The sequence below is a fragment of the Scyliorhinus torazame genome, chromosome 22, assembly GCF_047496885.1.
Source record: "Scyliorhinus torazame isolate Kashiwa2021f chromosome 22, sScyTor2.1, whole genome shotgun sequence".
Lineage (NCBI taxonomy): Eukaryota > Metazoa > Chordata > Chondrichthyes > Carcharhiniformes > Scyliorhinidae > Scyliorhinus > Scyliorhinus torazame.
In genome coordinates, this window is record NC_092728.1 from 75,811,552 (window position 1) to 75,825,246 (window position 13,695).

The 13,695-nt window shown below is 43.3% G+C and overlaps 1 protein-coding gene across 5 annotated transcripts in view; it reads right to left on the bottom strand.

Annotated features, from left to right (window-relative positions):
* Positions 1-1,833: 1,833 nt before the first annotated feature.
* The window catches only part of mrrf (mitochondrial ribosome recycling factor), a 64,962-nt gene continuing 53,100 nt past the window's right edge, over positions 1,834-13,695 (bottom strand). For 4 of the 5 annotated variants that reach the window (XM_072488381.1, XM_072488379.1, XM_072488383.1 and 1 more), the window contains 3 exons: positions 7,895-8,054; positions 5,997-6,129; positions 1,834-2,699 (listed from right to left, as the gene is read on the bottom strand). In XM_072488381.1, coding sequence (XP_072344482.1) covers positions 6,046-6,129; positions 7,895-8,054 — 244 coding nt within the window. In that variant the 3' untranslated portion in view covers positions 1,834-2,699; positions 5,997-6,045. The remainder of the gene's footprint in view (positions 2,700-5,996; positions 6,130-7,894; positions 8,055-13,695) is intronic. The other variant, XM_072488384.1, reaches the window with a different exon arrangement.

Sequence of the window (13,695 nt, forward strand, 5' to 3'; positions counted from 1 at the left end):
CAGGGGCTGAATTTTACCAGCCCTCTTTGCGGATGGGCTGGGAGGTGGACAGGCTGGCATAAAGGCATTCCTCCTCATCTCAGTTTTAAAGGATCGTCCCTTTAGTCTGAGGCTGTGCCCTCAGGTTCTAGTTTTTCCTACTAGTGGAAACACCTTCTCCAAGCCCACTCTATCTAGGCCTCTCCGTATTCTTTAAGTTTCAACGAGATCCCCCTCCTCCTTCTAAACTCCACAGAATACAGACCCAGAGTCCACAACCACTCCTCCTATGACAAGTCCTTCATTCCTGGGATCATTCTTGTGGACCCCCTCTAAGGCTAGCACAATCTTTCTTTGATACGGCACCCAAAACTGTTCACAATTTTTCAACTGACCAGAGCTTTACAGCCTCAGCAGTACACCCTTGCTCTTGTATTCTAGCCCTCTCAATGAATGCTAACATTGCATTTGCCTTCCTAACTGCTAACTGAACCTGCATGTGAACCTTAGAGAATGTTGAACTCAGCCTACTTTGTGCTTCAGATTTCCGAAGCCTTCCCCCATTTATTCTTCCTACCAAACTGCATAATGCCACTGACTCTCCTAGCCTGTCCAATCCTTCTGCAGCCTCCCTGCTTCCTCAACACTACTTGTGCCTCTACATAGCTTTGTATCATCTGCAAACTTGGCAATAATACCCTCAAGTTCCTCCTTCCAGATTGTTAATGTGTATAGTGAATAGTTGTGGTCCCAACATTGACCCCGGCGGAACACCACTAGTCAGTGGCTGTCATCCTGAGAAAGACCCCTTTATCCCCACTCTGCCTTCTGCCAGTCAGCCAGTCTTCTGTCCATGCCAATACCTTCATTAACACTATGGGTTCTTATCTTATTTAGTAGTCTCCTGTACGATACCTTGTCAAAGACCTTCTGGAAATCCAAATAGATCAAGTCCACTGGCTCTCTTTGTCTAACTTCCTTGCTTCCTCCTCAATGAATTCTAATAGACTTGTCAGGCATGACCTCCCCTTGACTAAACCATGCTGACTCAGCCCTATTTTAACTGTGCACTGTCTCAATGTGGTGGAGGCAGGTACAAATGAGGCATTCAAAAGGGAATTTGACTTTTCAGACAACTGTCGGTGCAGGATTATGGGAAGAAGGCAGAGAAATTGAACAGCGGAGAGGTGAATCGCTTAACTGGTGAACTACTGCTGACACAATGAATCAAATGGCCTCCTGCACTGTATGCACTCTGAGAAAGCGGAGGGATCATGCAAGAACTTTATAAAACACTAGAATATTGTGGACAATTCTGGGGGAAGCACACTTCAGGCAGAGTAATGGCTTTAAGGGTACAAAGGAGATTTACCAGGCTATTACGAATGATGAGGGACTTTAATGAGGAGAGGCTGAATGGAACCGTGTTGAGATAATCTAATGGTGATTTAATGATGCGGGGCTTTGATAGAGAAGATAAAGAATCGATTATTGACTCTAGCAATGGGTCAATAATCAACAGTCATCCTGGACTGAAAACCATTGACAACTGACCTGGAAAGGAGATTTTCTTTTTTAAACTTGGTTGTTTGCATTGAGAATTCTCTATCTGAAAAAAGTGCTGGGAACTACTGTGAAATAATTTTAACTGGGACTTGGTACATGTATCGAGGATTAGAAACTCGCCAGGATGAAAGATTAAACCCAGCTGCTCTTTCAAACAGCCAATCCAAACATGATGGGACTAATGGGCTCCTTGTGTTGTGGGTTTCAATAATTCTAGGTTAGTCAGATTAATGCTGTCGGTGTTCATAATGGCTGTGCGATTTCTAATAATTTGTGGTCTCATAACTATTATAGATAGATAGATGTGGTATCTTTATTTTCAAAGAGATTTAGTTACTTTCTGACAATAGCAGTTTAAAGTCATTCCCATAATTCAAGTGACCAATCTTGTGCCAGTTATTCTGCTTTACAAAATTACGTTAGTCAGGCGCACAAATCGGAATGTATCAATTTCATTTTCTACAGTTCAATGAAAACTTGTTCAGTCTCTTTCAAAGTACATTATCTTCAGGGAACAATGCACATGGTGTGTTATAGGACCATACAAAAGAAGAAAGGAAAAAACTTGCATCTATACAGATCCTCCTCTACCCAGGACATAACTAAGCAGCACCAACAGATTACTGATAAGTCCACTGATACAGTCACTTATTAAGTCCCACTCCAGAGACATGAATTAGGCTGGCTCTTCTGCGCAGTACTGAGGGGGGTACTGCAACATTGGAGGTGCCATCTTTTCAGATGAGACTTTAAAGTGAAGGCCTCAGTGTCCTCCGGTGAATGAAACCTAAAATTTAATTGACACAGTTCTAGGGGAAATGCTTCCAATGTCAGAGGATTATTCCTTAGGGAAATTCATTCCTTAATCAACGCAGAAAACAAATGATTGGATGTTTATTTCGGTGCAGTTTGTGGGAGCTTACTGTGTTTAAAAATTAGCAGCAGTGGTTCTAGAAGAGAACAATGACTTTAAAAGTTCTTAACTTTTCTAAATCTGTATCTAGCAGGAGAAATCAATTTTGGGAGGGGAGAGGAATGGCTTTATGTCCAACCTATTTACATACTTCCCAACTTGCTCATCCTAAGAGCTCTTTGGTTTTTGCCGTAAGATGTTTGTCCATATCAGCAACAACATCATCTGCCATCTGTTGAATCTGCAAAGAATAACAAGAATTCACAAATGCAACCTCTCACCAAACCAGTATTTTACCAACAACCATTCAATCACTGAATGTAGAGTTTTATTTTGGATCAATTAATCTGAATTTAAATAAGAGCAGCAACTTGTATTCAGATAACACCTTCCATGTAATAAAATGTTCTGAGCCACTGTCATTCACTGTGAGTTTCTCCCGGGCCTTCACATGACTGAACAGGTATTTTGTCAAGACACTTCAAGATTTGACACCAAGCCACAACAGACGATATTAGGCCAATGGTCAGAGGTAGATTTTTTAGGAGCCCTTAAAGGAAGAAAGAGATGGAGCGATTTAGTGGGAGAATTCCAGAGCTTAGGACCAGGTAGCTGAAGAACAGTCACCAATGGTGGAGCAACTAAAATCTGGGATGCCTGGAAATGGGGCGAGGCACCAGAGGTCTGGCTGAATTCCAGTTCACAGAGGGCAAAATGTTGGAAGGCCGGTCAGCAGGATGTTGGAATAGTAAAGTTCAGGGGTCACAAAGGTGTGGATGAGTGTTTCAACAGTAGATGAGCTGACTTGGGCAATGCTTTGGAGGTAAAAATAGGTGGTCTTGGTGATGGCATGGCTAGGATATGTGGTCAGGAGTTCATTTGGGGGAGGTCAAATATGATACCAAGGTTGCAAACAATCTAGTTCAGCCTCCACAATCGTTAAGGAGGGAGATGCAGTTTGTAGGCAGGAACAAAGTTGATTGAAGACAATGTCTTCAGTAATTCCAACATTTAACTGGTGGAAATTTCTGCCCATACAGTGTTGGATAAAATAGTGAAGGAGTCGAGGGAGATGCTGCTAGGGTAGAACTGAGTATCATTTAGCTTGCATGTGAAAACAAACACTGCTCGGAAGAGGTCGCTGAGGGGCAGCATATGGATGAGAAATTGGGAGGGCATATATGTTCTGTCCTTTATTTAACATCCCTTCAGCTCCTGACTAGGTACCTTATCCCTGACTTTTCTTGGACCACCTATTTCCACCTCCATAGTATTGGCAGACACTGAGGTAACAGCGCAGAAACAGGAAGTGAAGCTACTGCAAGTGATACTCTGGCTACAATTGGACAGATAAGAATGGAATCAGGTGAATACAATCTAATCCAGCTGGATAATATTTGACAGGGCTTTTAAGGAGTACAGTGACAAAGCATGTCAAATGCTTCTGACAGGTCCAAACGAATAGAGTTTAGCTCACGTAATATTTAATAAATATAAAATTTTTACAGCAAATAAATGGTCACCTGAATCAACTTTTATCAATTGCATGAAGAGTGGTCATTTCTCAGATTGCGCAAACATCACAGAAGCCAGTTGTTACTAGCTCTGTCCGGATGATTTGCTTTGCTTCTGCCCCTCACTGTTATTCACATAAATATTCAATTTACAAAAGATAACTTGGTGCGGACAATTGATAAATGGAATGAATTGGCTTTCGGAGGGACTAACGTTAGATTTGGTAATCAGTAAAATAAAAGTTAGTGCTAGTAGAAACACGCAGATGTAATTTGCAGGGCTATGGGGAAATAGCAGGGGGGTAATTGGATCGCTCTTTCAAAGACCCAGCAGGGACATGATTGGCCAAATGGCCGCCTCCTGTGCTGCTTGATTCTATACAGGGAATCGGAAAACGTAGCCCATTAAGCAATGGCTTAATAGAAATCAACCAGATCAAAAGCAGTGACATGATACATTTCAACCTGAAAATGTTCCAGCGAAAATGCTTGTTTATCCATTCAATGATTTCTTATTCAAAGCCAACTTTATGTTGGTCTGGATCTAGTAATTCTGTAGTCCTTTGCTGTACATGTTGTGGTACGTGTACAAAAATAACTGGAAAGCATTTTTTGAAATGAAGTCTCTCAGTTGATATTTTGCCAGTTTCTCCGAGCTGCAGCATTTAAATATAATTGAGGGGATTGTTCCCAATCTGCAGCATTATAAAGCCACCCTATCTAACTTCAAAATTACAATCAGTATCAACATGTTCAGACCATGTGATTCAGTTAAAACCACTCCAGCATGCTAACACCAGGAAATACTAACCCTGAATTTATTCTGTATGATACTACGTACAAACACTTAACACATTCCACTGAAATTACTCCACACAAGTATCAGCACATTTAAGGCAGTTATGTAATTTCAGAGACCAAGTTTAAATGATGTTTTTAAAGGCGGATCCCATGACTTATTTGAATCACAATATTACTTCTCCTGCACGGCAAACAATTTACACAGTGTAGAAGATAGTTTCCCCCAACTTTAAATAAAGCGACAGAAAGCAAAGTGCTCCCTTCCACAAGGCACAAACATGCCTTTTCTGTAATTTCAGGCCAACATTACAAATTTCACCAACCAGTACAGAGACTAAAGAACTATGACATAACGAACAAAATCAAACAGCTAGGTCAGAAGGAAGTAATTATTGGAAGTCATGCAAGAGACTGCATACACTGATCCGCAAAGGGTTTACGGCTGGAATATCATTTACAAGAAAATTAACGTGGCAATGCCAGTATAATTACATCTTCCTTTATTTCCAGTGCATTTAATCTTTGATATATATGATATCTATACTAACATTAATTGGCCTTTTTAGATTTCTGCAGTCCAGGTGCTTCCCTGCAGGAAGCAAGAAAACAAATTGGAGGAAGAATCAATTGCTGGTCTGTTGTGTCTCTCCTAGCGGGCACTGGCACACTGGTAGACCTCGGAGAGTGGATTGCCTGACTCCACTGTGGACAATTTACGTCATACAGAGGCCAAATCAGGAAAATAGGCGAGAAGAATCCTCAAGGATGAAATCTTCCCATTATAAAATGAAAGAGACCGGGCAGAATTTTCCCTTTTTGAGGCAAAGTGTGGCTGCGGGCAGAAAACGCGACGTTGAAGCTGGCAGCCCCAACGGCTGAGTTCTTTGCTGTATTGCTAGCAACTTTAAGAAGCAAATGCAAGGGGCGGATATATGATATCACGCTGGCGGGGCGCGCCAACAACTTAGTTTCTTATAGATTGAGGCAGCATTTTTAAAGACCCAGTCCCCAAGCAATGCACTCACCTCTGCTCTTACGGCAGTGGGAGTAAGGGTTGTGTAATTCATGTCAGCGTGAATGATAATATAATGGATAATATATTGTCAGCCATAGAGGCCTGATAATAGATTTAAATTTATTCTAATGGAGGTTCTTGACATTATGACACTGGCAGGGGGAGGAGCGAGGGAGGGGGGGGGGGGCAAAATCCCAACTGAACTTACCGCCAATCTATAACGTGATTTGGGTCTCTCGGGAGATTTTGCGCTCCCATCACCATTCATGCCCATTGCGAACGGGAGTGCAAAATCCAAGCCACCATCTTCCCATTGGGTTGACAAGTTTTTCCACATTACACTATCAATAAAATTAAAGATAATATATAATTGGGGGATTTATTCACTAATCTCACGGTTAACAACAGATTGTCAGTCATAATTTCTTGGCTCACAAAGAAAAGGATGTGTGCTCATCCAAAACACTGTATATGGAGTTTTATCTTTATGAGGAAGATCTTTTGGAGTTTTATTTGTATTGATATCAGTTTCCTTCATATTAATTTTGGGTTGGTGTTGGGAATGTAATTTAATTAATGGACTCAAATTAAAGATTTGCATCTTTGCATTAGGATTTTATGCTGAAGTATCAAACAATATTTGTCGGGAGTCTTGTGTTTCTGACAAATCAAAGGCAGCAGACTAATATCAACACTGTAACAGACTTCCTTCCAACATGCATCTATCACTTCAAACTCGCATCTATCACTTCAAACTCGCAATATGAATGCAAGATTGGCACTTGTTTGTTCCAAGTTCTCCCCACTAAATTTGAATGTTTACCCGGTATGCAGGTGGCACAATGTCAGTACCAAACAGGAACATTTCAGAGGTTAAAATTATTTTAAACTTTGTCCAAGGAGGGGCATCCAAATAAGGAACAATTTCACCAATCAGGAATAGGGTTTTCTTCCATAACCTGATTGAATCCTAGCCCTTTGGAACGTGAACTGAGGTCACTGTTTAAAAGGGGAAAAACTGTGCAAACTGATGACTACGCTTTGGTGGACTGTGTATTCTGTTTATGTTATGTATGTTCGGAACAAAATATCTCTTTAAAAAAACTGTAGTGTGAGATTTGCAGTTCAGGTCTGACACCAATAGCTATTGTGGTGGAGAATTGCCGCGAGAGACTGATTTGACCTGCAATTGGTTCAGTTTACACCATCTTGCTGTAAAAGTCAGAAAACCCATCACATACATGGGCTCGCCTTGCAACAGTGCCACGTCTGACTCACTATCTGCAAAACCACAAGGAATCTAAGATTTATTTTTACATTGCAGTTCTTCATTTTCAACACAAATTAATTGGGCCACTGTGGAGGAAACCCAAGTTACTCTGCCAAATAAATTTATCCTTGTTTATAGTAACGGGAAGATTACTAGTCACATTCACCTCCAATATCCTCATCTAATCCTATAGGATGGGCGGGGTGGGGTGGAAAAGTACGGTATTTGTCAGAGATGGACGGAGAGGCTGAAGGTCTTCCACATCCAGACCTGGTTTGTCATCTTATCTTGACAGCAGTCAATTTGTATGCAAGCAAACAATAAATAAAGAGGAAAAAGGAGGGATTAGGAAAAAAGGAAGAGATTATAAATCTGTTGAGTGAATCCACATCACCTTTTAAACTGACAAAAATTAAGTGATGCATCCTATTTATCCATTATTCTATTTGTGTCAACCTACAGAAAGCACAGGGTACAATGAAACAAGATACCTAGTCTTGTGTGCAATTGGGAACAACAAATGTCCACTCAGAACATTATTACACTTTTTAAGAAACATTTATGATATACCTATAGTCTACAAAGATGTACAGGTTAGGTGGATTGGGCATTCTAAATTGCTCTTAAGTGCCCAAAAAGGTTAGGTGGGATTACTAGATTACGGGGATAGGGTGGAGGTGTGGCCTTAAGCAGGGTGCACTTTCCAAGGGCCGGCGCAAACTCGATGGGCCGAATGGCTTCCTTCTGCACTGTAAATTCTATGATACTGAAAACAGAGAGAAAAAACAAGGGTGGAAAGATTATAACCATCTTCTGTTAAATGCTATGACACTGACCTGTTTTTCTAGTAGTCTGATTGTATCTTCAGAGACAGAGTCCTTTGATTTTTTTACTTGAGCAATGGCATTGGTGCGCATTTTTCGGAGTGATTCCTTTGACTTGTTTGTAAACTGCTTGGCTAGTTTGGCTAGATTTTCCCTATGCTCTCTGGTCACTCTGCAATTAAAAGAAAATTCCAGAATTAACTGTACATGAATACATTAGCTGTATTTTCAATGATACATTTTTCAAATCTAAATGTTGTTTTGCATCAGGATGCGCAAATGTTCCTTGAATGTAGCCCAATATCATAGCGCCTTTGTTTACTCCACTGATGGTCATTCATTCTGATTGTCAACTATTTTCAATGAAGGAATTTTTTTTTCTTTTGCTCATATGTGAACCATAGACTTGTACAAGATCCAGTTAGCTGAAATTGTCTGTGATCTGCTAGTAGGCGCATAACAATAGCCTAGGATAACTCATGCTTGGATTTTCCTTCCTTCTGTAAAGGTGTCCTGCCTCCATTCGGCATGATTGCTGTAGCTCACATGAGATTAACATGAACTGTAAATACGAAGCTGTGACCATCTATTCCAGGCACACCTCATCCAAGTACACCAACATGCCCATCATACCATCTCAACACATAAAAGTATTTGTCTTCAAATATATTCTATTAAGAATGTGCTGTAAGCTTTGATGCTTAGGTATCGCCAATTTTACTTGTAATTGTTTACCACTGGAAATTTACAGAACTGTATTGGTGTATTGTAAAAGCAAAAGCTGCGAACATTTATCTGAAGTGGACCTTCGGCGCTCCTTGGGTTAACTTATTTGTTGTGCTCTTGTAAAACTCAAGACAAAATTCCAAATGCATAAATCTTTTTTCATGGAAAACTAATTGTGAAGATGTTCAACAATTGAATTCAATTTTTCTGCTCAGATTTTTGCCCTTAAGCCTCAAAAGCTTATTTTCAAATGATAGCAAGTACAAATTTGCATTCAATCTTCATCTTGCAAACCAGTCGCTACACATATTGCAAAAAATATTTGTCGGTTGTACTGCCAGGTTAGACCTTGACATTTTGCTGTTCTTCATTATAGCACCAGCTCAGTGTGAGTTTTGGATTCATTATAAAAACAATCTTGCATAGTAATAGTAGCCCTGAAAGATCTGTGGTTGAACTGACTCTGAACTTCATCTAGTATAATTACCATGGGCCAACTGAAATCATGAAGAAGCAATTTGAATTTAAAATATAAATTTTCCTTAATAACTATGATTAGGCAGTACCTAAAGTTCCTATTCTTTTCCAGAATGTGAAAACACTTGTTACATTTCTATTTACATGAATAACAAGCTTTGATTTGGCTAACAATAGGAGATATTATATACAGTGTACTTCACAATGCAAGGATTAAAATAAAATATACTGATTGTAAATTGCTTTGCCTTTTCAAATATTAGAAATAATGGATTTCTATATTTAACATTCACTTTGCATTTTATCACTGGGGTACGAATATTTCTCATTTTAATTTATTTGTCAAAAGGAAATTAGAAGGCAAGGACATATCCTTCTTCAACACCTGAAGTTTCAAAAAAGACCACAAGATTCTTTACATTTAGACTGATCACAAATTAAATCTGGGAAATGTGTAACTATTATTCAATAAATCAATCAGTACATGACAACCCTCATTTTGATTAGCTGTCAAAACAATTCATATGAAAACAACAGTCAAATATGTCTTTTACAATGTAATATTCCAAACCTACCATTATAAATAAGTATTTTAATACTTCAAAATCAAAGAATTTTACTAGTACAAGGTATGTATTTGTCTACATAAACCACTGAACTTTAAAAGTAATTCATCGTGTGAAGCACGTTCAGGCATTTCAACACATTAAAGCACAGTTGAATGAAATTATGTACTTAAGAATAGTTTCAAAAGTGAATTGGATTAAAAAAATTGTAGGGTAACTGGGAAAGGGTAGTGGAGTGGAACTAGTTGAATTGCTCTAGCACGGACTAAATGGGCTGAAGGGCCTCTTCCTATGCGGAAGTTGTTCTATGATTCTACTACATTATGTAACTAAATTTATGTTCCTATTTTCTCCGCCTCCCTTTCTGCATGCGCTATGCAGCATCTTCCAGCCAAGGCAGCAGGAAGACAACATTCCCAAGGACACTGCCAAAAATGCTTTCAGCTGGTTACGAGAAGTTTTATGAAAGGGATGCCTTGCTATCAAGTTTCTCCTTTTCCCTCCTCATATCTGGCCTCCATGCAGTAGTTTTCTCACAGTAGAGGACGTGTTAACCTATATCCAATGATTACAGGACGTTGAAGCACCCAAACCCTGCACCACGTTATTACAAATGAGTTTTTTACTAAGATTCCATAAAATTGTTGATTAAATAATTCAATAAGCATAATAAACTATAAAACATATCAGGGAACTGTACACTGCTGCTTAAACCATCATCTGTGCTTTTGTTACCACCAGATTTGACTATTCCAATTTCACATTCTGTAAAGTTGAGCTCATCTAAACTTCTCCAGCCTAAATCTTAACTCACAGAAGTCCCAATCAGGGCCGAACTTAACAGTAGTCCCAATCACCTATCAACCCCATACTTGTTCACCTATTGTAATAATAATAATCTTTATTGTCACACGTAGGCTTACATTAATACTGCAATAGGGGGCGGCACAGTGGTTAGCACTGCTGCCTACAGCGCTTAGGACCTGGGTTCGATCCCAGCCCCAGGACACTATCTGTGTGGAGTTTGCACATTTTCCCCATGTCTGCATGGGTTTCACCCCCACAACCCAAAGATGTGCAGGTTAGTTGGCCGGCCACACTTAATTGAAAAAATAATAATTGGGCACTCTACATTTCTTCATTAAAAAAACTCTGTAATGAAGTTACCGTGAAAAACCCCCAGTCGCCACATTCAGGCGCCTGTTCAGGTACACTGAGGGAAAATTCAGAATGTCCAAAATACCTAACACCATGTCTTTTGGCACCCGGAAGAAACCCGCGCAGACACAGAGAACATGCAGACTCCACATACACAGTGACCCAAGCCAGGAATCGAATCTGGGACCCTGGCGCTGTGAAGCAACAGAGCTAATCACTGTGCTAACATGCAGCCCACAGTAGGCTCCTAGTCTGGCAACACCTCAATTTTGAAATGCTTATCCTTAGTTTTCAACCCTTCCATGGCCTCCCCTAACTATTAACCTCTTCTAACTGCATTACCTTCCGCAACCACGTCACATCTCTTGCTGCTCTGCAATATTCACTGTTTCACCCTTGGTGATCGTGTCTTCAGCTGCCTGAGCCCTTAGCTCTGGAATTCCCTCCTTAAACCTCTCTACCTTCCTCTCTTCCGACAAGAAACATCTTAATTCCACCTATTTTGACCGCTGGTGGTCGCACCACTTAATCTCTCATGTAGGTTGGTGTCAAATTTTGTGTGACGCTGTTCCTATGAAGCACCCTGCGCCATCTAATGTTTATTTTAAAATTACAGGATTTTGCTGTTTTCCAATTCATTGCACTATTATCACACTTTTCAAATTTGCAATTTTGAAGGGGACAATGAATGTCTATGGTTATAATAGCCAGTTTATCTTATTTCACAAGATATTTGATCAACTGTGGCATGGAACATCAAAACATTATTACAGTAAGGGCTATATATATATAGTGACTAAAGGATAAAGAACAGCAGATTTAAACAGCTTCTCGGGTCTTGTCAGAGCTGTCAAATGACTATTTTGAATCATCCTGATTAGGATTGCTCAGCATGGAATACCACATTAATATTATATAGTGATGATCGAGTTGAATAGATCAGAAAAGCTCAAAATTGGTAGGGCTCCAGGTTCAGATAATATCTATCCAAGGTGATTAAAGAAATGGGACACGTGCTCGGTGCTCTCCTTGCCCATGTCTTTTAGCCTGGAAGATTTCTCAAGCAGTTCTCAAGCAAATAAAGGGGACAAACGGCCAGGAACTACAGGCCTATTGGGCTGACACCCTATACTAAGAAGATGCCCGAAAGGATAAGAGATGTCCTTTATAATCACTGGTGAAAAGAAATGGCCCATTAAATATTTATAGGGCGGGATTCTTTGACACCCCTGGGCGGGTCGGAGAATCGCCGGCGTAAATCCTGCCCGGCCGCCCCGAGATATTTCCCGGCCCCCCAAAAATCCGGTTGTCGTGAATCGCGCCACGCGCCTGCGAGAATGTCGAGGACCAGCGCAACGCAACGGGTCCCAGGGCCGCCCCAATTCTCCGGGCCGGATGGGCCGAAGTGCCGCTGACGTGACCACGGCTCACGCCGGCGTAACTCAAACCACCTATTCAACGGCGTCAACCAGTCGTGATGGTTGACGCCGGCCAACGTGGAAGTAGGGTTCGGCGTGGGGTGGCCACCGGAAAAGTGACGGAATGGCCGCAGATGGTGGGGGGGGGGGTGCAGGAGCCGTTGGAATGTGCGTGCCGGGGAGGGGGTCAGGGGCCGGGGGGGGGGGGGGGGAGGAGCTGGGGGGAGGGAGGGGCTGGGGGGTAAGGAGAGGCTGGGGGGAGGGAGGGGCTGGGGGAAGGGAGGGGCTGGGGGAAGGGAGGGGAGGAGCGAGAGGGGCCTGGTGGGGAGGGGGGTTGTTAGAGAGGGTGCGCGATGGAGAGGGTGCGCGATGGAGAGGGTGCGCGATGGAGAGGGTGCGCGATGGAGAGGATGCGCGATGGAGAGGGTGCGCGATGGAGAGGGTGCGCGATGGAGAGGGTGCGCGATGGAGACGGTGCGCGATGGAGACGGTGCGCGATGGAGAGGGTGCGCGATGGAGAGGGTGTGCGATGGAGAGGGTGCGTGATGGAGAGGGTGCGTGATGGAGTGGGGGCATGATGGAGTGGGTGCGGAATGGAGACGGTGCGCGATGGAGAGAGCGCGCGATGGAGAGGGTGCGCGATGGAGAGGGTGCGTGATGGAGAGGGTGCGTGATGGAGAGGGTGCGTGATGGAGTGGGTGCGTGAAGGAGTGGGGGCATGATGGAGAGAGTGAGTGCCGGGGAGGAGAGGGGACGGGGGTTTGGGGATGGTGCGTGCCGGGGGGGGGGGGGGGGGGGGGGGGGGGGTCCCCGCCTGGCCATGTGCCAGCTGGTGATGTTGGCCGCTGTGGCGGGAGCCGCACGTCTACATGTTGCCCTGGGGGAGCTGGAGCAGGAGCGTGCCAGGGAGGTGGCGGAGGCTGCCGCAGTGGAGCGTGCCACATCCGCACAGGCTGGAGGGCCGCCCGCACGACAGGACAAGGAGGAGGGGGGTGGTGGTGCCATGGCGACGGAGACGCCCGATGAGGCCCCATGTGTACCGGCCCCGCTCGAAGTACCAGGGCCTCACAGACCGGGCATGCAGGAGACGACTCCGGATGAGCTGGGAAACCGTGGCACGCATCTGCCATCTGATGGCACACCTGGCACCGCCTGGCACTGGGGGAGGACACCTTCTCCCCGTTGCCGTCAAGGTTACGGTGGCCCTGAACATCTGTGCCATGGGGTCATTCCAGGCGCCGAGTGTGGACCTGTCCGGCATCTCGCATGCCTCGGTGCACCGGTGCATCCGTGCAGTGACAGACGCCCTATATGCCATTGTGGCCCGCTACATCCAGTTCCCTGTGCACCGGGCCAGCCAGGATGCCCGGGCAGCGGGCTTCGCTGCGGCGGCCAGGATGCCCATGGTTCAGGGTGCGATCGATGGGATGCACGTCGCCGTGCGGCCACCTACGGATAACAGGGCCGT